This window comes from Girardinichthys multiradiatus, chromosome 11 (assembly GCF_021462225.1).
Source record: "Girardinichthys multiradiatus isolate DD_20200921_A chromosome 11, DD_fGirMul_XY1, whole genome shotgun sequence".
Taxonomy (NCBI): domain Eukaryota; kingdom Metazoa; phylum Chordata; class Actinopteri; order Cyprinodontiformes; family Goodeidae; genus Girardinichthys; species Girardinichthys multiradiatus.
Window position 1 is genome coordinate 14,508,095 of NC_061804.1, and position 26,862 is coordinate 14,534,956.

The 26,862-nt window shown below is 38.9% G+C and overlaps 1 protein-coding gene, 1 long non-coding RNA gene and 1 pseudogene across 6 annotated transcripts in view; 2 read left to right on the top strand and 1 right to left on the bottom strand.

Moving 5' to 3' along the window:
- p4ha2 (procollagen-proline, 2-oxoglutarate 4-dioxygenase (proline 4-hydroxylase), alpha polypeptide 2) overlaps positions 1 to 6,788 on the top strand; it is a 42,652-nt gene extending 35,864 nt beyond the window's left edge. For both annotated transcript variants that reach the window (XM_047379433.1, XM_047379434.1), the window contains exons 13-15: positions 3,027 to 3,095; positions 3,334 to 3,430; positions 6,015 to 6,788. In XM_047379433.1, coding sequence (XP_047235389.1) covers positions 3,027 to 3,095; positions 3,334 to 3,430; positions 6,015 to 6,085 — 237 coding nt within the window. In that variant the 3' untranslated portion in view covers positions 6,086 to 6,788. The remainder of the gene's footprint in view (positions 1 to 3,026; positions 3,096 to 3,333; positions 3,431 to 6,014) is intronic.
- Positions 6,789 to 11,119: 4,331 nt separating this feature from the next.
- Positions 11,120 to 23,086, bottom strand: LOC124876803 (annotated as a pseudogene).
- A 412-nt stretch (positions 23,087 to 23,498) lies between these two features.
- LOC124876754 lies at positions 23,499 to 26,519 on the top strand. Of its 4 annotated transcripts, none has more exons than XR_007040364.1 (6): positions 23,499 to 23,568; positions 24,823 to 25,024; positions 25,151 to 25,257; positions 25,673 to 25,820; positions 25,934 to 26,119; positions 26,239 to 26,519. It is a non-coding gene; the product is annotated as an uncharacterized LOC124876754 (long non-coding RNA). The 4 variants fall into 4 exon arrangements; XR_007040365.1 differs by lacking the exon at positions 23,499 to 23,568 and adding an exon at positions 23,790 to 24,005; XR_007040363.1 differs by lacking the exon at positions 23,499 to 23,568 and having other exon boundaries at positions 24,702 to 25,024.
- Positions 26,520 to 26,862: the final 343 nt, after the last annotated feature.

Sequence of the window (26,862 nt, forward strand, 5' to 3'; positions counted from 1 at the left end):
GGTGCTGAAAATTGATTGACGCAACTGAACATCAGCGCCGACCTGATCTGCAGAGAGAAAGTGTGCACCACAATAAACGGGAAAGGATCATTATGAAGTATTGAAACAGTAAACGACCCTTTGCGCCTGGATGATAAGGGAACGAGGTTGGTAGAAATGTTCGAATATGTAAATGAATAGATATTCTAGGGAGCAAAAGTTGCTGTTCTAACCAGTTTAAATTTTTTAAAAGCTAAGTAAAGTCGCAGACAATAGAAATATTATATATAGCATTGATTTAATGCTACAGAGAAAATAAAGAAGGCAGACTTTACAAGTTTAATATGCGTGGTAAATACGGTAAGAGTACTCAAAGGAAAAAGGTAAAGCAGGATATTGTTAGAAATACGAAGGTAATAGGTTCTGTATATTCTTAGCTATAATGATGAGTTCACTTGCAAATTTTGACAACAAAGGATTGTGAATCATCCGTTCGAGAGGCTGGTTTTGGACCAGGGCTAGAGACCGAAAACTGGAGTCAGCCGGGAGAACGACATCACCGTAAAAGAAAGAAATACCATCCAGATCGAGAGGAAACTGGGGCGGGAAGCCAGCAGCCAGAGTTGCTGGGCAGGAGTGCTGGGAGAAAGGAAGACGAGAACAAAGAACGCTCTGATGGCTAACGAGCCGCTAGAATCAGATGTGGTTTGCGTCATGATATAACTTTCATTGACGAGAATGCACGGTTTAGCAGACTCCTGATTGCGTGAAAGAGGATGCCGCTTGACAGAGAAGGAATGTGATATAGTAGAAAAATCGGAAAGCCATGTTTGAAATGAATGTCGATGATGAGGGACTGATGAGATCGAGCTTATTTAGGGTTAAGAGCAGAAGACATTTGAAATGCTTAAAGGCGACACGAGCTCGCCGAAAGGGAGATTGAAAGAAGCGGAGATGAGATGATTCAAACTTAGCAGGACAGCCATCAGGGGAAGTGACACAGTGGTCAACCTCAGGAGATGGTAACAATGAAAGAAACCAGATTAATGAGCTGCTCTTGAAAGATTTGGAGCAGAGCCTGAGTGAAATGATAGAATGTGTGGGAGTATATGATCTACCTGAATGTGAAAGAGGAGTGGAAACGCAGCGACCTGAATTACATATGAATGAGGAATAGTTGAGGAAAGAGAATGGAGTGATACATCTCACCTTTAGAGACGAGCTAGGATGAGCGTTGCGATGGTAATGACAGTGGGAGGAGCCAAGGAACGGGTTGAGCGTCGGCAGAGCGGAGACAAGAAAGTGCTGACGTGGCAGAGATGGAAGCGAACTTCTGAAGAAGCTGAGTAATGGATGATAGTTTGAGCGCTGGAGAGAGTCCATGAATGGAACGAACAAAGCAGGGAGGATTGAGGAAGAACTGGAGTAGAAGAAGACAAGGAAGCCTGGGGTGCCAGATGACTGCTCGAAAGCTCGAAAGAGAAGCTGCTGCCGGGGACAACCGGGTGAAGTGGTAGCAGGAGCTGGATTACAGGCAGGAGTATCTCGTAGATGTTTAGAAGGAGAATCGAAGCTCGACTGACAGCTGAGAGATCCATGGATGGGAGACTTTAAATGTGGAGCCTTGAAGGATCATTGGCTGAGGATTATTGTAGACTTGAAGCTGATTGGTTGGCGCGGAGACGCACAGAGAAGCCATTTGGTGAAGCTGGAGGAGGGGTGAGTCTCCCAGATTGAATTTTCGTCTTTACTCCATTTAACAAAAATAGGCCTCGTTTAAGTCAGGAGAGCAACGCCAAAGGGAAGAAGTCTATTCTGATTCTATTACATCCTTTTAATGACATATAAAAACAGAAACTGCAAGATTCGCATGTAACACACGTCAGTTGTATTTATTTACTTTATGTGTTGTTTTGTAAGTACGTAAATGTTTTTTACACAATTAAAAGTGCTTAAAACAGACATGTAAATTTCAGTTAATCAATAAAACATGCTTCTTAAAGTTTCCTTAAACATTTCTAGTTTCATAGACTGCATTCAGCAACTTCAAAAAACTTGTTTTACAGTAAATCAGATTCTTTATCCGTCTGTTAAACTGTAGCACGAACACAGCCAATCAATGACTGGCATGGACCTCAGCCACACAGTGCGCACACAATTATCACTGCAGACTGGAGTTGCTCCATGCATAAAGTGTTTTGAAAGAAAATATATCTTGCTCTTATGTAAAAAATTTCAATTGTGAATTATTCACAACCTGATGGCAGACGAAAACAGCATTTTACACTTGGGTACTTTTAATTTCCAGGCCTGCTGTACAGTATTGAACTCTTATGTGAAGGGTAACATTAGAGCAACATTAGAACCTGACGTTTTTGGTCTGAAAGGGTCAGAATGTTCTGTTGGAGCCTCATGGCAACAAGCAAAGGCTCTGTACCAATCTTTGCCTTGGATGAGTGTCTTAAATGTTTTAAAAATGTGATCAGATTTGTTTGTAAAGATAAAGACACCTTGGTCTGGATTTCATTTTAAAAATGTTCCATGAATAAGCTCAGTCTCCTGAAGAAGGAGTAATATTTCTAAGATACAGTTCAATATCAGCCATTATATTTCCTGTTCTCATTTTGCACAAATGTCAACTCCCCTCAAGGTTGAAGTGATTACATTGTATAAGTATAGCACTAAGACTGCTGTAATGCCGCAAACCTTTACACAAACAGAATTCACCAGTGTGCAAATGCAAAGTGTTCAAACAAACATACAGTGAAATAAAATGGATTTTCAAATCACTTTAAATGGCCTAACTAAGCAGCAAAAGAAGAGGCTTAAACCTTTTTCATACACTTGTTTAAAGATGAATCATCGGTGGCTGCCTATTAAATTCCTTTAGTATCTTTTCTTAAAAAGATTTATAAATGTGAGAAGACAAAGCAGGTGAATATGACTTAAATGGCTGGCCAGAGGGGATACGTATAATATTAGTATTTTTAGTGTTGTAGTTAAGCTTTGCAAAAAGGTTCTGATCATTATTTTGCTGTTTTTCACAGATGAGTGATGTTGAGGCGGGAGGTGCTACAGTCTTCCCTGACTTTGGGGCCGCAATCTGGCCTAGAAAGGTGATGAAACTGGAATGCACTGAATGTTTTGGGTTGTTTTTTTCTGGGCAAATAAAAGTGTCTTATTGTGAGGTTTTATTTTTTCATTTTCCAAAGATAACAAAAAAATCTTCATGAAAGCCTGATGATTCAGTATATTTCAATAATATATGATTCTGATGATGAAACTTGTTTTCCTCTGGGTTAACTTTGTATTAACAATACCTTTTACAATAATTCTGCTTTCATTTATCTACAGGGAACATCAGTGTTCTGGTATAATCTCTTCAGAAGTGGAGAAGGAGACTACAGAACCAGACATGCAGCCTGCCCAGTACTTGTAGGAAGTAAATGGGGTAAGTCAGTGAAATTTGTGATTTGTAAGGATTATATAAATTACTAAATTGTAATGGCTATAAAGATTTATTACAACATACTTAGTAAGAATGAAAGTGAAGTACAAATTATTATGTTGTCACATCCTGCAATGCAGTCCATTTCACAAATATAATGGTTAAAAAAACTAAATGAAAAATCTTGGATGCTATAACATTCAAAAAATTGTGACAATACAAATTCACTTGTGGAAACCTGTAAACTTTAAATTTAAGCATCAAATGTAACAAACATGCAATAGAAAGTAAAGGTATTCAAAGATTACCCCTATTTATGCATCAAAAACACATTTTCTTTACTTTTTCTACTTTTTTCTAAACTCCAAAGTGCATCAAAGAACATTTTGTTTCATAATGTGTAGATGGACCAAATGAAGTGTGAGTTTTCGGTTTTTATGCATTAAAGTAACAGGGGAAAAATATTTTCTTTTCAGTGCTTTAGCAGTAGATCACTGGTTACCAACGATTAATAGAAAATTGGCTCCTTTTTATGTTTGGTGCATCATAAGTCTCTATCCTTATTAATGAAACACACCATACTCAGATCTGAGTCGGGCCCCTTATATAATTATTCTTTAGTTGGTTTCCTGAGACCCTGTTGAAATCTCTCTGACATACTTCAAACCTACTCCACCCTGGATTAGGACCATTCAAAGGTGTCGGCGACTCGTTCAAATATGATTGGATCATGACAAATCTGAAAAAAAGATCCTGAACAGAATTGCACTAAAATGTCTTAGGAAACATGCACATTTGACACACTCCTACCCCTCAGGTCATGCATTTTTTGACATGGATGCATACCCACTATTCACACTAATCCTAACCCTTGAAGAGAATTTACATTCTCCAGTCTGACAGTTCACAGTTGCACACACAGAAAGCTGCTTTTAGGCCAACAGATTTTATCTTCGGATCATTGCATTTCCTCTGATCTACAATTTGGCCATGAATAATTACTATTAAATGTACATGTCATGTGCTGAAATGATTATTTAAGCACAAATTCCTGAGAATAATTGGAAGATAACATTTAAGCTGTTGAATCACCTGATGAATTTGAATTTAACAATGAAGTCCACAATTTTTATGGTAGGTTATTTTCAAAGAGTGAGAATATCAACAAAAATAAAATAAATGTCATAAATAATCAAGTGTTTGAGTGAAATAAACATTTGATCCTCAAGCAAAACTTGGATCAGTCTTTGGTACCGAAACCTTTGTATGCAAGCACAGAGGTCAGGTGTTTTTTGTAGTTGGTCATAAGGTGTGTGCACTGCATAGGAGGGATTTTGGTCCTCTTCTTTTTACATATTATCTCTAAATCCAGACATGAAATAGGGTCTGGAGAGTGTTTTTTCTTGACCCACTTATTTGTTGCCATGGCTGTATGTTTTGGGTAATTGTTATCCTGAAACATCACTAGGGCCAGGAGGTTCTCCTTCAACATTCTACGTTCTATTTGGCCCTGTTCATCGTTCCTTCAACGCAGTGAAGGGTTCCTGTACACTAGCAGAGAAACAGCCCCAAAACCTAATTCTTTCACTGCCATGTTGGACAGCAAGGATGGTATTCTAGGGTTTGTATTCTGCATTTGTCTGCCTTAAACACGATGAGTCCAGTTGATGTGAGATAGCTGAATTATTGTCTCATCCGAGCACATTAGATTCTCCAAGGCATCTGAACTATTCAGGTGTTCATTTGTATTTTTGAAGAGGCCTGTTGTTGTACCTTCATAATCAGGGAGACCTTTTTATGGTGAAGTCTTACCAACAGTTTTCGCGATGACTGTGGTTCCATCTTCCTTATGATCTTCAACAAACTCACTCCGTATAGTTCTGGCCTTATCCCTCACGGCTCTCAGAATCGTCATTACCCTATCAGCTGAGATCTTGCACGAAGCTCCCGACTGTCAGCAATTGACTGTTATCCTTTACTTCTTCTGTTTCTGAATTGTGTTTCTCACTGAGCTTCTTGCTGATGGTATTTTGGCTTATTTCAGCTTTGAACAGGTCCCTGGCACCCTTTGACAGCTCTTTGGTCTTCCTTATGATGGTGGAAAGGTTTGAGTTGAAGAGACTGATTCACTGACATTTACAAAATGAGTGTAGTACTTTCTGAAAGGAACAAGTATAGTTCGTGTGTCTCATGGGCACATAGCTGGTCTGAGCAGGTCAGAATTCTTGCTGGTTAGTATTCTGTGGGTTTTTAATGGATCAAATATTTATTTCACTCGATTAAAAGCAAATCAATGTATAACTCTTATTAAAAGTGTGTTTTCTGGATGTTTTTTGTGTATATTTTGTCTCTCTCTGTTAAAATAATAATTCTAGAGTATTATTTTCTTTGTAACGTAAACCTACAAATTCAGCAGGACGTGAAACCCACTATATGAAGGGTTGTGCTTAAAGAAGTTTTTTATTTGTTCTTTACATATCGGAACCTTCCAGAGAATCATTGTTTTCTCAAACAACTAATCACAGGGGTGACATTTTTTAAAAGATATGCCCTTTAAACAACTTTTCCTCTTTTTGTGTGTGAATAGTGTCGAACAAGTGGATACATGAGCGTGGACAAGAGTTCAGGAGACCATGTGGCCTCACAGAAGTGGACTGAAGCTCACCCCAAGCTTGCTTCCCCTCATTAGTGCCTGTTTTTGGCTAAATGATAAAACATTTGAACTTGTTTGTATAACTAACAAATGGTTTGCAGAGGGTCCTTCATCCATCTGGTGATGGAGAGTTCAGCGTTTGAGAATCTTTTTAACACCCATTCCATATGTTTATTTAATGAGAAGAAGAATAAAAGAAAACAATTTACATTTAACATAAAAACATGATCAATGCTAAACCAGTTTTTATTTTCATAAATTCACATCTCTTTTAAAATGGTTAAGCTTGTTTTTTTTAAGGACTAAAACTACAACTTAAGCTTACAGTTAAACATTTTTCACTACTTGTGCAACTTCAGTAGTATTAGGTGAGCTACAGAGGACCCAATGTCTAATTCATATGATGTTTGTACAGTAGATGTGCTAAGTCTATGTTTTACCAGCTATATGCATTTATGGTTTACTGTGAATAGTAGCTTTTTATCTGGTGCTTGTGAACTTCAACACTAATAGCAATAATTTTCTATTCTCATGGTGATTTGGGCTAAAAATACATTATTTCTTCAGGAAATCATACAGCAAAACACTGTCTACAAATTATGTGCATTATGTTTTTATTTATAATGTGCTTAAATTATGAAATGTTTGTTTTCTCATTCCCCAAGTTGGCAGTCATTAAAAGCCAATAAACAATGTGTTTTATTTGAATGCATTGCAATTAGTTTTCTTTACAACCACAAACTCTAATTAACCTTTTTTCTGATAAACCAGCTCTATTAAGCCCCCTTTTCTCTGGTATTCCCGAAACTTTGAACCTTAAAAAATATATATAAGTCATCTAATAAATAACTTTTTTTTTTCTATTTCAAATCATATTTCAAATCATTGAAAATTTTGTTTTTCCATGATTGGCAGCTGGGGTGGAAATTGGTCAATAATCTCAACTACTTGAAATGCAGCTGATGGTAATAAATGACAAATACATGACAAATTTCTGTTTATTGCAATATTAGCACTGTTCAGAATACAAGTTTTATAACAGCTTTGTAAAGACAAAAAGTTCATGATAAATTGATGTTAAAAAACTTATGAACCAGTGTTCAGAGTCCCATCTGTTCCCAAGTTTGAAATGATCAACTGACACATTAAAAAACTTGGTCAGGGCGACTACAATTCCAGAAAAACCTTTAAAATCACTAACAAAAAACAAGAAAACCCCCTTTATAAAATTACATTCAAACCACCCACCCAATTACAAACAGATCAGCTATGAACAGATTCGGTCTAGGTAAGAAGAAACTGTACAAAACATTTCGACCGTAGAATAATGGTTGAACGTGATGTTTAAAATGAGGCATGTGTTAAAAAGCTCCCTGCTCAGCATTTTGCCGGCCTCCTGGGCTTCTGACTTGTGAGTGAATGACAGGAATACTTGCAAGGTTATTCTAACATTTGTCAGTTTTTATTTCAAGATCACAAAAATTTATTTACACCTTAGTAATAAGCCGGGACATGTCAGGGCTCGTGTAAACTTGGAATGCAGTACGTGACTGAGCCTTCGTGACTAGTTGTGGCGGACTGGATGAGAGGTGAAAGATGTGACTGAGCGCCAACAGAGCAATTATCACATGCCTCCGTGTTTTGCTCCGGGGCAAGAAGTGATAAAGGTGGCTCCAGTGTGGAGCAGCTGGTGTTTGATCAACAGATGAAAGAGTGAGCGCATGAAGGCGCTGATTCATTTAAACATTTGTTGAAACGTCTTAAGCTGGGTTGCTGTGCAGTGCTTCTTACGTGATGATAATGATTTCACACGACTGCAGGCAAAATAACATTGACTCTACAACGCCTTGCAATAGTATTCATACCTTTTGAGGTTTTTCACAATTACAACCTCAAAGAACACTAACACTAAACACACCAATGCAACAGGGAGCATAATTACAAGGTAGAAAGATTATTAGTTTTCACTTTTTACCAAAAAAAAGAAATCTGTAAAGCGTGGTACACATATGTATTTAATCTTTATTACTCTGATATTAAATAAATTCCAGTGCACCCAACTGTCCTCAGTATTCCTCTAATTAATAAACAGAATCCACCTCTGTGCCATTGGTTTGTTAGAGAACATCAGTGAACAAACAGCTTCATGAAGACCAAAGAACAGTCAACAGGTCTAAGATAAATATAAGGAAACGTTTAAGGCAGGGTTAGGATATAAATCAACATTACAAGCTTTGGCCATCTCTCTCATCTAGTCAAAGTTCAGAACTAATTGCATTTCGGGATCTTTGGCGAGACTTGCCATTCACAAACATGATTCAACCAGTCCAACTGAGCTTGACCTACAGGTCCTTCTCAAAATATTAGCATATTGTGATAAAGTTCATTATTTTCCACAATGTCATGATGAAAATTTAACATTCCTATATTTTAGATTCATTGCACACTAACTGAAATATTTCAGGTCTTTTATTGTCTTAATACAGATGATTTTGGCATACAGCTCATGAAAACCCAAAATTCCTATCTCACAAAATTAGCATATCATTAAAAGGGTCTCTAAACGAGCTATGAACCTAATCGTCTGAATCAACGAGTTAACTCTAAACACCTGCAAAAGATTCCTGAGGCCTTTAAAACTCCCAGCCTGGTTCATCACTCAAAACCCCAATCATGGGTAAGACTGTCAACCTGACTGCTGTCCAGAAGGCCACTATTGACACACTCAAGCAAGAGGGTAAGACACAGAAAGAAATTTCTGAACAAATAGGCTGTTCCCAGAGTGCTGTATCAAGGCACCTCAGTGGGAAGTCTGTGGGAAGGAAAACGTGTGGCAGAAAACGCTGCACAACGAGAAGAGGTGACCGGACCCTGAGGAAGATTGTGGAGAAGGGCCGATTCCAGACCTTGGGGGACCTGCGGAAGCAGTGGACTGAGTCTGGAGTAGAAACATCCAGAGCCACCGTGCACAGGCGTGTGCAGGAAATGGGCTACAGGTGCCGCATTCCTCAGGTCAAGCCACTTTTGAACCAGAAACAGCGGCAGAAGCGCCTGACCTGGGCTACAGAGAAGCAGCACTGGACTGTTGCTCAGTGGTCCAAAGTACTTTTTCGGATGAAAGCAAATTCTGCATGTCATTCGGAAATCAAGGTGCCAGAGTCTGGAGGAAGACTGGGGAGAAGGAAATGCCAAAATGCCAGAAGTCCAGTGTCAAGTACCCACAGTCAGTGATGGTCTGGGGTGCCGTGTCAGCTGCTGGTGTTGGTCCACTGTGTTTTATCAAGGGCAGGGTCAATGCAGCTAGCTATCAGGAGATTTTGGAGCACTTCATGCTTCCATCTGCTGAAAAGCTTTATGGAGATGAAGATTTCATTTTTCAGCACGACCTGGCACCTGCTCACAGTGCCAAAACCACTGGTAAATGGTTTACTGACCATGGTTTCACTGTGCTCAATTGGCCTGCCAACTCTCCTGACCTGAACCCCATAGAGAATCTGTGGGATATTGTGAAGAGAACGTTGAGAGACTCAAGACCCAACACTCTGGATGAGCTAAAGGCCACTATCGAAGCATCCTGGGCCTCCATAAGACCTCAGCAGTGCCACAGGCTGATTGCCTCCATGCCACGCCGCATTGAAGCAGTCATTTCTGCAAAAGGATTCCCGACCAAGTATTGAGTGCATAACTGTACATGATTATTTGAAGGTTGACGTTTTTTGTATTAAAAACACTTTTCTTTCATAGGTCGGATGAAATATGCTAATTTTGTGAGATAGGAATTTTGGGTTTTCATGAGCTGTATGCCAAAATCATCCGTATTAAGACAATAAAAGACCTGAAATATTTCAGTTAGTGTGCAATTAATCTAAAATATATGAATGTTAAATTTTCATCATGACATTATGGAAAATAATGAACTTTATCACAATATGCTAATATTTTGAGAAGGACCTGTATTTAGCAACGAAGAAAGCGCAATAATTTCAGTCAAGTGAAAAAATGTAAAAATTACCAGGATTCTGATACTTTTGCACAGCATTGTATCTTGCATCTCGGATCAATAAAGGCAGTATTCCAACAAAAGCTTCCTTTTTTTTTAATGCAAAGTATTCAGTTTTTGAAGTTGATATGGGTTATGATTAAAACAGCAAACATTTAATCCTTATTGAACAGGATATTCAGCATTCAGCAGGATATACACATATTGTCCCTTATAATGTGGTTTCTTTGGTTACATTTTTGTAATTCCTGTTCATGTACAGCAAATGTCCTGGGCCTCCTCTTGGTGGGACATGCCTGAAACACCTCCAGGGGGAGGCGTCCGGGAGGCATCCGGTATAGATGTTCGCTCCACCTCAACTGGCTCCTCTTGATGTGAAGGAGCAGCAGCTCTACTCCGAGGTCCTTCCGGATGGCCGAGCTCCTCACCCTATCTCTAAGGGAGTGCCCAGCTACCCTGCGGAGGAAGCTCATTTCAGCCGCTTGTCCATGAAAGTTATGAACAGGACAGGTGACAAAGAGCAGCCCTGACAGAGTCCAACATGCACCAGGAACAGGGCCGACTGCGGACCAACGTTGCTGGCACTAAGTCGGACCTGTTCCTGCTTGTTCTGGACTCCTGCTCCGCTTGTACAGAGACCGGATGGCCCCTAATAAAGGGCACACTGGGTACCCTTGAAGCAGCCCCCACAGGGCACCAGGAGGGACATGGTCAAATGCCTTCTCCAGGTCCACACATGTGGACCAGTTGGTCAAACTCCCATGAACCCTCGAGCACCCTGAAGAGGGTGTAGAGCTGCAAATATAATTATGTAAATATGTATAAATACACCTTTTCAGGAAAAACAAAAACAACGTTTCTTTTACATGTGAATTTCAGTGGTTGCTGAAGATAAAGTTGTGGACCTTGATGGGCCATTTCCAGCTTTGGTCTTTGTCGCTTTAAAGGATTTTGTTTTCTCCAACATTCAATAAAATCAAATCTGAATCACCTTACGCTAGTACATGACAAATCTCTCCGCTGTGCCGTTTGTTGGTGACTACTGAGTGAGTTATGCCATCTGGGTCAGAGGTTTGAGCTCCGTGTAGGTAGCGCCGCTGTCGCTTTCTGGTGCAGAAGGCGCACATATTTGATCCAAGGTGGTGACAGGCTTGCAGAGTGATAAGAAGCGCTGTGGAGAAAAGGTATTCTCAAAATCCTGCCAGCTCACACATCCTCATGTAATATCTTTGTTTTCTCTCTCCATTGTCTTTTACAGATAATGCATCATGAGTCAAGCACTATTTATTTAATATGTGTGTATCTTTTGACTTTTTCTTCGATCATTCTTACCTGTTGGAATGTACCTTGTTCTTGGATTAATTTAAAAAGCACAAACAGCGGGATGAGTGAAAGAGAGATCGTGGCAAAAAACCATCCCAAAACATTTGCCCATAGTGGATAAACGTAAGAGTTACTGAACTTCAGTGGAGTATATTTGATAATCGAGAAGATGAAGGTTCCCTGTGAAGAGAAGAGACAAAGTATATTAAAAAAAAAACATGAAATACTACAAACTGGAGTCTACAATTATTAAAACTCTCATGTACAAATGTGTGAAAAGCTTAAAATTAATGATCCGACCACACAGGTTTTCTCTAGGTCTGAGGGCTGAAAAGATGATTGAAAAGTTGATTTGGTAATTTTTTTATAGTCATTTATTTGGATCATTATAGCGGCATGGTCTTTTTTCCCATTTTGAAGAGAGGCTGAAACAAATGGGCTTCGTTTCACATCTTATTTACACCCTAGGGAAACATTTTTATTCCCCAGGGAGGTCGTGGATTATAAATTAAAAGTTGCTAGATACTCAATACTAGATACTCAATATATAATAGCCCTTCAGTTCCTGTGCAAACGCTTTTAAGGGTTGTCATCTGTTATTTTTGAATATACGCATCTAATGGAAATCAGTGTTGAAAAGACAAACATTTTCTCATTGATTTGTTTTACTTACAAAGCAGACAAGAGGAGTGATGTACCGCCAGCAGTACTTCATGAATGAAAATGGACGATATCCAATCATCTCAGTGATGTTGTTATAGAAACGGTCTGTGCCTATGGATTAACAGCATGTGAGACTCAGTGCAGTGTTTGAGAACGGTTCAGATGATTATAAAAAAAGAAAAGTGTTTTTTCATATGTTTACCAAAATCAAGAAGACATTGTGTCCTAAGAACAGTAAATTGAATGTATGACTCACCATAAACCCACCCAATGCTGATGGACTGGCAGAAAGACAGGATGAGCAGGGTGGTGCCACTGCAGACGTGGTGGTCCAACAGCTGCAGCAGGTAAATCCCACCCTTCAAATGGGGACAGAGGTGTAACTGTTTGTTAGACGTTTGGTTAACAAGATGAAACACTTAAAAATGACCTTTTCATCAATATAAGAATGATAATGAATATAGATAGTTGATTTTTTGGTTTGCTTTTTAAAAGAATATTTTATTTTCTTCACTATTTTAAACTAAAGCATATAAAATAATTAAAAGATTTGTTTGAGGCAAAGGTTTCAGTCACTAACTACAAAGATGGTAGAGACTTGAACCCAAGACAAATATTGCTCTTGAGCAGAATAAATATGCAAACCGCACTTTACAGATTTTCTGTGGAAACATTTGAAAGCCTGATTTTCTCTTCCATCACTCACAATCATCCACTACTTTGTGCAGATGTAAAAATCACATTAAATTACACGTGTGATATATATATATTTTTATTTATTAATTTATTTATTTTTTTGATGTGTACAAACCTCAGTGACCAGTAAGAGTCCAAACATGCAGCAGATACAGCAGATAACAAGCAGAAGCAGCTCCCGTCTGTAGCCGTGATGCAGGTAGGAAGGGAAATGATCAACCAGTGACGTCATCACACATTCTATACCAACAAACTGGAATGAAATGACCAAGGAAAAACAATTAGTACATTCATTCATTCATTCATTTATTCATTCAATTGAGTCTTGATTGTTACCTGACTATCTAGTCCAAGCAGAATGATCATGAGGAAGAAACACACTGACCACACCTGAGGCATAGGCATCATGGCCATAGCACGCGGGTAAACAATAAATGCCAACCCAGGACCTAGATATATGAAAAACAAACAAAATTTTGAAATATAGAAAATGAATAAAGAAAACAGACCACAAACCTAGAATCTACTTAAAAGTATACGTTTGAAAGTTCAAACCTTTAAGACATTTTGAAAAAACAAAATTACCATAAGTATCTATAGTTCTTTAGATATGTCAGTTTAAACAAACACTCTGTCATTCAGTGACTGAGACAATGATTTAATTAATCAAATCAAAATCATTTTGGCAAAATTTATGTGAAGAATTTGTTATAATGCCACATGTAGGTTGCAGTTACTAAAGAGCTGTGGGTGAATAAAAGCAAATAACCTTGAGCCTGGAGATCTCTAAAATCATTCAAAGTTAGAATATAGTCCTCACTAGAAACTTATTTGAGTCAATGCTTGCCTGATTGTGCGACTTCAGAAATATCCACGCCTTGTTCATATGTCATAAAGCCCAGAACAGAGAAAATGGCAAAGCCAGCCACAATGCTGGTGGCACTGTTCAGCAAACACAAGTAGAAACAGTCCCTGTTGAACAAAATATGTACATTAAAGTGTTTTATATCAAATATTTGGATAACAAAATGGCATAATTTATTAAACACTAAGAGTAACACAAACCAAACTTTTAATGTTGTACACATCTCCATTACCCATTCTTTTGATTTTCTTTATTTCTGTTTTGCTTTGTAATTTATTTGGTCTGGTAGTTTAGTATAGCAGCTAAGCCATATGGTTTACATTCTGTTAACAAAAGAAAAGGTCCTGCAGCTCTGACCATTACCATTTACAAGCAACCCAGTCACCGGTTCACTGGTTTTCCTATTTTTGACCAATGTGGACTTTTCCTGACCTCTGCAGCCAGATAACATTCCAGAAGTGCTCCAGTCTTAGGGATGCAGTGACCCTGCCACCAAGACACCAGTTGGTTTTTGTCAAACTCACTCAAATTTAATATCTGACACCTTTTTGTTCACACCAAATCAACCTAAAAAGCAGATCTTTACTGTCTTCCTAATTCTGTAAACTGCCCCCGCTGTTAGGCACCAATGTATAAGATAATTAATAATATTTTATTGACCTGTAAATATGTATAATGTTATGAGTGATTGATTAGTTGAATCACCTTTCAATGCCAGATGAAATGCCAAAACTACAGCTAAAATTATTTTGCGACATGTCAACAGTTTTGCACATCTAGAAACTAAATTTTGGCCCATGTCAGTCACAGTCCAATTTGATGGATTGTGTTTGTGAACATCAACTGGTTTAAGTCTGGACTTTGACTGGGCCACTGTAACTCTATGCTTAGATTCAAAATATTAAATTATAGCTCTGGCTGTATGTTTAGGGTTGTTGTCCTGTAGTAAGGGTTTCTTCCAGAGTTACCCTGTATCTAGACCCATTCATCTCATTCCCATTAAGCCTGACTATAGTCATATTCAATAAATTAGAATATGCATTCTAATGAGCCTCGTGTGTCAGGTTAAAAATAGGATTTAAAAATGACAACATTTAAGCAAGCATTAAATGTAATTTATATTAAGCCCACATTGCTGTATTAAAATGTTTTTATTAGTCTGATGTAATATTCTAATGTTCAATTAACAGAAATTAATGTTTGAAAACATCTATCTGTGTAATTAATCTGTGTAATGTGTTTCACTTAGTGGATTGAGTTACTTAGATAAAGAAACTTTTCAACAATATTTTAATTTATTGAATGGGTCTCTGGTTTCCCTTACCATGTCCATGTTCTTGCCTCTCTTTCATAAATGCCACATTCGTGGAGCACAACGCTAGTACTTGTTGCGTCAGCAGATCCCCCCACCTGAGCTGGGTATCGCTGCAGCTCCTCCAGATTTACAATAAACCTCTTGGCTGCTTTTCTGATTAATGCAGCAGTTCAGTTTACATGGATTGCCATGTCTCTTTACTTTTGCAGTTGTGCTATAGTCTACTACTTACATTTTCAAATGATGGATTAAACAGTACTCCATATGATGTTCAAGGCTTGGGATATTGTTTTAGAATCTAAATATAAAGCTTTTAACTTCTCCAAAACGTACCCCTGACATGACTAGGGCATTCTTTTTTTGATGATTTTTTGCTTGTTCACTAATGTTCTCTAACCTCTAAGGCCTTCAACAGCTGCCTTTATAGTGAGATAAAACAGGTGGTCTCTTCTTTACTTATTAGGTAACGTCTGAAGGAAAATGGTTGAACTTTATTAGAGTTTCATGTATTGTTTTCCTTCTGGTTCCCAGTTACACACCATTTTGTGAGTTTATCACTTAAAATCCTAATAAAATGCTTTAAAGTTGTGGTTCATAGAATGTGTAAATGTTCAGAGGGTGTAAATACAGTTGTCAGGCACACTTATTGTACTTACCTGTAACAGTTATTGTTGTAGGTGTTATAACTCCCAAGAGAAGTGAGGAAACCAAGACCGATGGCATAGGAGAAGAAGATCTGAGTCCCAGCATCCATCCACACCTAAATAAATTGCACAACGGAACGTCGGTGCCTATTTGAACATCTCTCTCAACATGTATGATATAAGCATTGAATACATTTTCTTACCTGGGGATCTGAGAGGCGAGAGATATCAGGATAGAGATAATATATGATCCCATCCAGAGCTCCCGGCAAGGTAACACCTCGTATCAGCAAAATGAACAGCATAACATAAGGGAAGGTGGCTGTGAAGTATGCTGCCTGTAAGGAAAAAAGAAACTTTGCAAAATGTTGGAGCTTAAATACCACAGAGAACCAAAATGATATGGAATCAGATGTCTAAAAGGGAAAGTTAAACTAATTTGAACAAGCGAATACTGGGGACAGGACACTATCTGCTTGTTTCTTTCACATTAAATGCACATATGAGGCGACTGTGACTCAGTGTGAAGAGTAGTTGTCTTGATTGGAAAAGCGCAGGTTCAGTCCATTTACATACATATAGTATGACATATACAACATAATGCTGTTTATCTTTTAACTATCAGACCTTTCCTGTTGACTTGATTCCTTTCCAAACACAGAAGTAGCAGATGATCCAACTTAGGATGAGGCACAGCACCAGTTCCCACCTCAGCCCCCCAACCTCTTCGATCCCACCAGAGATCTTTAGAACTCGCCGTCTGATAAGATGCAAATGGTGGATGGGGTGAGAATGAAAGGAGGAGATAAGTGTTGGAATTATGATTATTGATTAATTAATATTTATCAAGAATTATAATTAACAATCATAATTTGACAAAATTTATTTCTTAACCAAAATCCTAATTTATGAATCGAAGACCAGGGATGTCTTCTGGTGTTGTAACTGTGGCTCAACGCCTTTGATAATTACAACCGTTAAATACTCAGTAATAATTGATAACTATTACCAGAGATGTCACTGTTTAATCAACCGTTTCTGCCGAAACGTGGGGAACTTTTAACCTTATTTTGACTGACGAATCACTCTTGCACAAAATAAACACAAAACGCCTTCTCTTTATCTATGCGAATATTTATTAAATCACAGCCTGATACAATCCGCTCTTCCGATTTAATAATCTTCACCTACTCAAACATGCAAAGTTCTACATACAAGGGGTAAAATATCTAACTAAACAAAATAAAGCAAAACAGCAATGGGTGCGGTGCGTATGGGATCAACCAGCAGTTATGGCAATAGTGATAATATGACAAGGGGATATGGTGTTGAATGAAGATTTGGGAGCGCAGCCCGCCAGAAATAAACCTTCCCCCCCAGCAAGGTTGTAAAACCCGAGGACAAAGGGTAATAAAACTTTTGGCGGCAAGCCAGTAAGCAGAAAAGTTGAAGACAAAAAAAATGGTTGATTTTCACCATAAGGTTATTATAGCGGTCCAGTTTCACAGCACACCTGCGCGCAGGTGTTCGCATGGTAAAGACACACTTGCGAGACACGGCGGCCTCTGAAAGTACCAACAAGTTTCAAAACAATAGCATGCACATATAATTCAGAACACCTTAGACTCTAAATGGCGACTCTAATTGCATTAAAATCCTACTCTACCCTGCCTACGCTATTCCTAATAAAAAAATAAAAAAATAAAAGGATGAGTTTTACTTTGTTGAAGTCTTCCTTCTGAGCAGAGGGAGAGAGGAGGAGGGGAAAAGTTGGAAGTTAATGTGAGTCCACAGTTAACTTCGGGAAGAGCGGTCAATTTTCGTCCTTTGTCCTCCTTGGCGAAAAGGAAAAATATGATCTGACCGTCAGCAGTCGACTAGAACCAAGCAAGGGGGGAAAGTTGCGTCTCCTTGAAACTCCGTGGTTTTGGTTACGTGTTAAACTCACGTCTTTGATTGGCAAAGTGAAATTTCTGGCCTTCTCATTCCAGAAACCTCTTTCATGAATTTTTTGTTGGCCAACGAAGGAGAATAAATGAAGACTCCACGTGGGACCTCTTCTTCTCCAGAGGATACTTCAGTTGCGTGGTAACCATGTCAAGGTCTCTAGCTGAAGGCAGCTTCTTTCAAATGTTCACCTTCCTATTTTGCCTCCTGTGACGTCAGACCTGGGACGGCCCCGTCATATCAGCCACAGTGGCCGCTGGGTTTTGTAGGACAGTCTATCCTGTGGTACAAAATGGCCGATGACGTTGGAAAGGCACAGTGGCTTCCAGCAACGTGTAAATGGTCCAATATTCAGCAAACAAGTGGTCCAACATAAGGAATGAACAAATGTTGAAACGGAACAAAACCAAAGTGTTTTCTGTCTGTCTCTATTATCTGTCCTCGAGCCTTCCTTTCCACTGTCGACATATACTTGATCAGGAAGTAAAATTGCTGCAAAGTCGATGCGATACAATCCGCTTGAATCAATAGACAACGTTTTACTAGATGTCATTATAAACTGAATTTAACGTCATTAAATTTTAATCTGTCTGCATGATTGGATTGGATTATAAAGTTATTTACATATGAATTGGATCTGTTTTACTTCTGAAGTACCTTGAGATTATATTTGTTGTGAATTAGTATTTTTTCAGTAAACAAAAATGAACTAAATAGAATAGAATTTTATTAAATTAAATGACAGCAGACAGCCACTCACAATGACTGTGGCTCTGCCAGATACTGCGGAAGCCCTGAAAGGCAAGTGAAAAAAAAAATCTAGATGGTGAGTCTTCCATGTTGAATTTTTGTTTAAACTCCATTATATTTCTGTACATAACTTGTATCTATTTGTCTTTTTTTGTAAACTGACTTAAACTAAACTAAATTGAATTGAAGGTGGGTCAAATGAGATGGAGTGGTGGTGAAATGACAACTACAGCACCTTAAAAAAGTATGCACACCCCTTGAACAGTTTTTCAGGTTACAACTACAAACTTGATTGTATTTTATTGGGACTTTGTGCGATACACAAAGTAGAACTGTGAAGTAGATGGAACATGATGCTTTACTAAATATTCCATGAAAAAAAGCTTAATAGATAGGTGTGCATTTGTATTCAGTTCTTTCAATCTGATAAGAAAAAGAGCAACCAGTTTCCTTTAGAAATCAATCAATGAGTAAAGAGAGCTGACCATTTTTTATTTAATCTAATTGTAACTACAAATGTTCTCTGAAGGCTTTATAGGTTTGTTATAGAACAATAGTAAACAAACAGCATCATGAAGACCAAGGAACACAGCAGACATGTCAGAGAGACAGTTAAAAGTTTAAAGCAGGGTTTACCCTAAGCTTTGGCCGTCTCATAGAGAACTGTTCATTCCATCATCCTAAAATGGAAAAAACCTGCAGATCTACCAATATATGGCTGTCCACCTAAACAAGTCAGGTCAAGCAAGGGGAGCATTAATCAGAGAGGCAGCCAATCTCTGGAAGAGCAGCAGAGATCCAAGTTGGCCAGCATGACAACTATTAGTCATGCTCTCCACAAATCTGGTTTCTATGGAAGTGGCAAGAAGGAAGCCATTGTTGAAAGAAAGCCATAGAAAGTCCAGCTTAAAGTTTATAATATGTCTTGTAGGGAACACAGCAAACATGTGAAAGAAGGTGTTTTGCTCAGATGGGACCATTTTACCTGTAAGCCTACACACTTTGTGTGGCAGAAATGTACACCTTCATCCATTATCAGACATGGTAGTGGCAGTATCATCATGCTGATCTGGGTTGATGGATATTTCTAAATAGAGGGGGAATGTTGAAAACCTGACTGAGAAAGACTTGGGACTAGGGCAGATGTTTATCTTCCTGCATGGAATCGAACCTCCACATACATTTGGTGTTACAATAGTATGGTTTTTAAAAAAAATGTATTTGTGTATTAGATACAAGTTCATGGCACACTTTTAAGATCTTTATTTGGAAAGAAATTGAAAACCATTTATCGTGTTGCACTAGCTTGTGATGTTCTTTCACAATGAGTTCCTTTAAAATACTTCAAAGCTTGTAGTTGTAACAAGACAAAATGTGGAAACGTTCAAGGTTAAAAAATGCTTACGCAGGGCCTCGTGTTTAGAACTAGGCTAAATGAAAGTTGAAAGGCGACAGGAGCTGCAGCAAATGAGATATTGGGAGATAGTGCAGACTGAGTAAAAAGATGAAAGAGAGAAGATAGAGAAATGGGTTATATAATAAACTGGTAAACCTGTGTGAATTTGTGCTTACTGCCAGAACTCCACAACTGGTAAGGTGATGTTCAATTTGGGTTTCATGCTGAGATTCAGACTTTTATCAAAGCATGAGTCTAGTGAGAGAACATAAAAACACATATGAGAATACAAATTTTGCACATAAAACCATAGGAAACTTTATACTTTTCTAAACACAAAATAACTTAACAGCATTCTATAATTGCATCTGTATATAAGCAGCATCAAAAAAAAAACTACCTGAGTTCCAGTAGTTCCCACATGAAGTCCATGGCAAATCTGAACTGAAGGATGAGAACAGGTAAAAAACTGCCCATGCAAGGATGATGATATAAGAAGTTGCGCTGAATGCGATGATTAGGTGACTGGCGTAGCCAATGCCTAGGGGGGAAAAAACAATAAATTACACTGGTGCAAAGAAGGTTTTCTCAGCCTTTTCTCATCATATAAGTAAAGCAGGTAGAAAATGAAGCACAATGATAAACTATACCAAAATACTTTGTCTTAGGAAACAACAGCAGAAAAATAAAAGATAAAAAATCACCTTTTAGGTACCTCATAGTACCTTTAAAGATAAAGTTACTATTAAACAAAAACATTGGTTAATGGTTAAAACTGCACTTTCTGTCGTATGGCTGTTTGTTGTTCTGCTATCCATTCTGTCTTTGCAGACAATAGTTGGAGTTTTCTTTCTAGTTGAACGTCAAACTCATCTTACACATCCACTAAAAATTAACATGTTTTAGACTAATGAGCAATGCTTAAATAACAGCAGTTTCAAAATGAAAGTAGGGCTAGTACAGACCTATTAATCATCTGTCTGCTGATGAAGGTTATTTCAAAACAATAATTAGATGATTCAGCAACAAATCTTGTCTTGCCTTGTCTTGCAAAGCTTCTGTATTTAGTTGGCCAAGTAACAAATATATAATTTAAAATTCAACTGAAAAACATAGCGGGCTGCACAGTGGCGCAGTTGGAAGCACTGTTACCTTGCAGTGAGAGGGTCCTGGGTTCAATTCCTGGCCTGGGGTCTTTCTGCATGGAGTTTGCATGTTCTCCCTGTGCATGCGTGGGTTCTCACCGGGTACTCTGGCTTCCTCCCACAGTCCAAAGACATGCCTGTTAGGTTAATTGGTCACTCTAAATTGCCCTTAGGTGTATGAATGAGTGTGTGCATGGTTGTTTGTGTGTTGCCCTGCAATGGACTGGTGATGTGTCCAGGGAGTACCCTGCCTCTCGCCCATAGACTGCTGGAGATAGGCACCAGCTCCCCTGTGACCCACAATGGAATAAGTGGTATAAACTGACTGACTGAGAAACAAATCTTTATTTACATTCTTTAAAATGTGGTTTTAGGCATAGCCACTCAAAGGAATCTGCTATCAGCTTTCTCCTTCAAATTATTTAATGATGGTAGTACAGTATTTCTTTTGGGGGTTTTAAGGGGTTTTTAGAAGGTAAAACACAAATGTTGATTACAAATTTTTCAAAACGTAATCTGTCAAAATAAGTCGTTGTTCTAGTTTCACTCATACCTAAAGGAGCATAAGCTAATTGTTTTAACTGATCACATCAAGTTTTTCCTGGCTAAATCAAAACAGGAATTCCACAAGGAATTATATTTGGATTGCTGCTTTTTTGACCTGCTTGTGTGGGTCATGACTTTGTAACATACCCAAATAGAACTTGTGATGATATTGCAGGAATTCAAAGCACAAATTTAGACAAAAACGTGACAGTGTGGCGGGATGCCTCAGGCTTTTTTGTAAATACCGAGAAAAGAAAGTCTGACATTTTACTTGTTATCTTTTTGTCTTTGACTTTTTAAATTGTATTAAATATGTGCAGCCCTGTTGAACAGGTAAAGTGATGATGTATATAAGCTGGTAATTCTGGATTTAGATACATTATTAAGCTATATTTTGTCATAATGATAAAGTATGATTTTGGAACACCATACATAAACACTTTTTGATGGTCAGACTGTGCGTTATATGGCCTGTACCGTGGCGCAGTTAGTACTGTCTCATTGCAGCAAGAAGGTCCTGGGTTTGGCTGCCGGCAGGGGTTCTTTCTGCATGGAGTTTATATGTTTTGCATGTTCTCCCCATGCATGTATGGGTTCTTTCTGGGTACTCCAGCTTCCTCCCACAGTCCAAAAACATGACTTTTAGGTTTATTGGTCTCTACATTGCCTTTAGGTGTGACTGAGTGTGTGCATGGTTGTGTGTCTTTGTTTTCCTGTGATGGACTGGCGACCTGTCCAGGGTGTACCCTGCCTCCTGCCCTTAGACCACTGGATTAACTTTCAATTTATTTCTTGATACACTTCTGCGCTGCAGTGAAGGGCACTTTCCATGACACTCAAGCTTCTTGTGACGGTTGGTTATCACATGAAAGATTTCCTGGCCTAGCCTATGTCTGTTGACTATTTGCTGACAATAAATCTTGCAATGACCAAATGTACACGAGATATTCATTGTTGGCACACTTAGAGAAACATTCAAATAGAAACATTTCCACTACAATTTCCCTGGAAAATCAAAAAATTCAAAAACCCAACTTTGTCTTAGTAATATTAAGCGGTGCTTGGTGTGTTGTCTGCCATGCCTTTATTTGAAGTGAGACTTATAAAAAACAAAGATTCAGGGAGTCTTACCTTGAAAAAGTGGACAAATCTGTCGCCAGCAAGTGATTCCCCCCTGGCTGGTGTACTGCCCTAACGCAGTTTCAAGAAAGAACAGGGGTATCCCACACGTAAACATGAACAAGATGTATGGGATGAAAAACACACCTGTAAAAAAAAATAAAAATAAAAAATAAACAAATAAATATGAAAACATTTATTTTTATTCTAAATGAGGCAGTGAGAAGAAAGGCATTGAGGAGCAAAAAGTCAGTGCTCCACCAGTGCGTAAAACCTCTCACCTCCACCGTTCTTGTAACACAGATAAGGAAACCTCCAAATATTCCCAGGCCCGATAATTGCTCCCATTACGGTGAGGATGAACTCCGCTTTGGTCCCCCAATGGCCCCGTCCCTCCACCTCTTTGGGCTTCTGAGCGTATCCGTTTGGCACGCAAACCACTCCGCTGCCTCTCATTCCGTTCGTTGTCATCTTTAGTCTCCGAACCCTCTTTTTAATGGAAGGACAATGTTACTGCATGCACAAATAGGCTTAAATGCGGTGCGTTCTGAACAAACCCTTAAGTGGGTGTATATAAATACCAAGCTGTGGGGAGAGATAGAGCTGCTGCGATGTGAAAGGAGCTCATCCCTACTATCCCTATTATCACAACTGGCACTGTTAAGGAAACAGTGGAGGGCGTTACTTTGTGGAGTAAAGAAGACTGGAGGAGGAGAATGATCTGGCTTTATTTGTGTGTGTGTGTGTGTGTGTGTGTGTGTGTGTGTGTGTGTGTGTGTGTGTGCGTGCGTGCGCGCGTTCCTGCCTGATTGGAGGCATGCATGGGTAATTGTTCATGGTAACCAGAGACGGATAGCTGCGTGAAGCTGACACCCCACCCACTTGAAAAATTCCAGCAAATAGACAGAATGGTTAGTGCTTCGTTTGTGCAGGTTTGTGCCGTTGAAATTTTTGTTTGTGCTGTTTTGGTTTCTGAGATATTAAAGATTATTTTTTAGGTCATCCAGAGGTCACCATCCCCCCATTTTACTCCGAATTGAACCGGAGTGGGCTCATTTTTTAGTGCTTCGTTTGTGCAGGTTTGTGCCGTTAAAATTTTCGTTTGTGCTGTTTTGATTTATGAGATATTAAAGAATATATTTTTTTAGGTCATCCAGAGGTCACCATCCCCCCATTTTGCTCCAAATTGAACCGGAGCGGTCTACCTTTTTAATGCTGTTTGTGCCGCTTTTATGTACAAGCTATATAATTTTCTTTCAGGCGATCACTGACGACTTAAATCGATGACGTCTATGGCCTGCGCTGAACATCATCACCACAAAGCAAGCAGTTATTAATTTCGTGTTTTTCTTTCATCATGCAAGTTAAATTGTGTTTTTATCCGATGTTGTAAAATGTATGCCTTGTTATAGTGTTTTGCACTTTATTCCGGGCAAGAGGTGGGCACATGACCAATATATTCATAGTTGGACAGTATTTCCCATCCCATGCATGAAGCTAGTAAAGACATGGAGAGGTCCTTTAGCCTAAGTGAAGCTTTACCTTAAGTGGACAAAAGTACTTTTTTGCAGATCAGAGCTGCTGTTAGACTTTATAGGCTAACCATCACTGCTTCAAACAAACAATAGGTTTTCTACTTTCATGCCAATATTGAAGTTTTTATCTGATCAGGTTTTTATCTGATCAAGTGTTTACATAAATGCTGTCACCACTGTCACCTGATTGTTCTGCACGTCTAATTTAATATATATAACCTATACCTTACTGATAACTGCACAGTATTGTATTTTTCCTCTCTTTTATTGTAAATCCCTTTCAGCCTTTTTGTGATTGTTTTTTGCACTTTGTTTCTTATAGCTTTTAGTTTGGATAAGTTTTCTACTTTTTTAGATAAATATGAACCTGTGTACTTTCATTGCCTTATGGTTTGGTGCTGACACACTCAAATGTTCCTATTGTGGAACAATAAAGGTTTTCTATTCTAATTAATTGAGAGAGGTAATCATGACTTCTGAGATCACGCATAACCAAGTTACTGTTTGAAAATGTAATCTACATTATGCTTTCAAAGAAGAATAAACACTTCTGATTTGGAAAATTAACTTTATGTTATAAATCACCACAGGCAAAATATGGCATACTTAACCATCTAAGAACTTGTAACAAAGAACATTAAAATAGAATCTATTTCTGGTCAGGAATATCAAACCATTGCAAAATGTATTTGCCTTTTGATCTGGGCTTCTCAGAAATTTTCCCCCAAAATGTGTTGATTCACAGCATTCAGTCTGCTGTGTATAACACTGCATGTGGTTGTATTGTCTTCTTTTCAGACACAGTCTTCACTATATTTGCCAGGTCATCATAAAGCTCCCACACACATGGAGCTCTTCGGCAGTATGCAATGTAATGTCCCAGACCATCTTTAGTCAAGCTTCCCTTGAAAGCGATGACTCCTCTCAAAGAGAATGTCTTTCCTTGGAGAGCAACAGTGGGGGGAAATTCACTCAAAGAAAACTGAGTTGTGTTTGCAAGGTCAGTGTCAATCCATGTTATTTCTCCAATGCTGTAGCTGTGAGTAACAGTTCCAGCATAGAGCATTTTTCCTGAGGTGCTGGCTCCTGTTTTGAATTCAAGTGGACATTCTGATTCCTTCGGTAGTGGGCGAAGGCAGGGAGACTCCGGAAGGAAGAGTCCATTTTCCACTGAAATGTCAAGCTGAGCCATGCCAGAGTCCATCAGCACAGAAATGTCAGGAGAAACAAATGGTGCTTCCCTTGTTGTTCCTTTGTTTAGCTGGCATAACTGTGAAGAGCAGTGTTTTGAGATGTAAACGCTGGATATATTTCTCATTGTTTTTCCAATTACCATGGAGATATTGCACTGGGCATCGATTTGATGGGCACCAGACCTCAACTGGATTTTTTCAAACATTGCACTAAGCAGCTCTGCCCTCTGTGAATAGATCTTTGGGGTCACACCATCTGTAGCAATGGCTTTTACCAGCAGCAAGATGGGGTTGTCACTGTTGTTCCTGACAGCATTTTGAAATGCAAAAGCACTGACAAAACGCATCAAATGCACATGTGTTCAGAACAGAGATTGTTGATTTCCCAACTCTAATCGGTTGATGCAGGTTTCCATTTTTTAATAGTCCCACTTTCACTCTTTTTGCCCCAAAAGATGGATCTGCATGGAGCCATTCAGTGCAGGAAGTGAGATAAGAAGTCCTCTTCCTTTTTTTGGGTGGAAGAATTAGTCCCCTCCAGTTTTCAACCACGTCTTCATCTGTTGGAGGAATGTTTGTGGTTTCATCGGAATCTACAGAATGGTGAGAATTCATTCTTCTCTTGGCTTCAGCACTGTGGGTAGTCATGGATACAGAGTTTGTTTCGGAAACTTTTGCTAATCCAGATGTTTCCTCATCATTTTTCGCTTTTGCAGAACAAATCCGCATATTTCCTTCAATAAAGGAAAGATGACGAGAAATAAAGCGATCAACTCGAATGGGTAAGTTCTCGTGTTTAAAAAGGCTATGCTTTACATTTTTGAATTCTGCTTCAACAGTGGCTGAGCTTGCTGTGAGGTTGGTGCTTTTGAAGAGGGGGACCATTACTCCTGTCCAAAGTGGTAAGTAACTTGCTAGTCTTATTATGTGTGGAACAATATCAGGGAGGAAATTGATGTTATCCCTATCCCTATTGGCTGCAGCGAGTGACCTGCTCTCCTCGCATATGTTTGATACCCAGCCGCGTAGGTCAGTCTGGATCTCGTCAAAAGAATCCACTTGATGCATTTCATTTGGATCTTCAGCTGGAATGATGATGGAGTCTTCTGTGATCTGGGTTTTTAGATATTTTTTGCACATCTCTGATTCGAGAGGGACTCCAGAACTATCATCACCCTCTGCCTCACTGAGGGCCACAACAGTGATGGCATGTATTAGCTGTTTTGCATGGTCCAAGCACTGTGATTGAAGAAGCTTTGCTATTGCCCTGACAAAGAAATCTTTGACACGGTGTGACTTGTTTTTCAGGCAGTCCCACTGACAGATCATCTTTATGCAGTGTGCCACATCAACCCTGATAAAACAAGGAGGTAGTTTTGCAGACTGGTTCCCAAGTAGCAAACGGAAGCATTCGTTAATGTATGTCTTCAGATCGGGGTAAGGAGTGAAGGCCTTCACCAGAGCACCAAGAATAGCCAGAGAAAAGTCACTCACGGCTTCCTTTGGCATAGCAGCACCTGTACGAAGCCATTCTGTCAGCTATGTTGCCATTGCATTAATGTCGTGTCTCTCTGACAGCATTTGCACAACTGGGACTGAGCAGTTGTCCCCTGTCAGAACACCTTGATATAAGAAGATGTGGCCA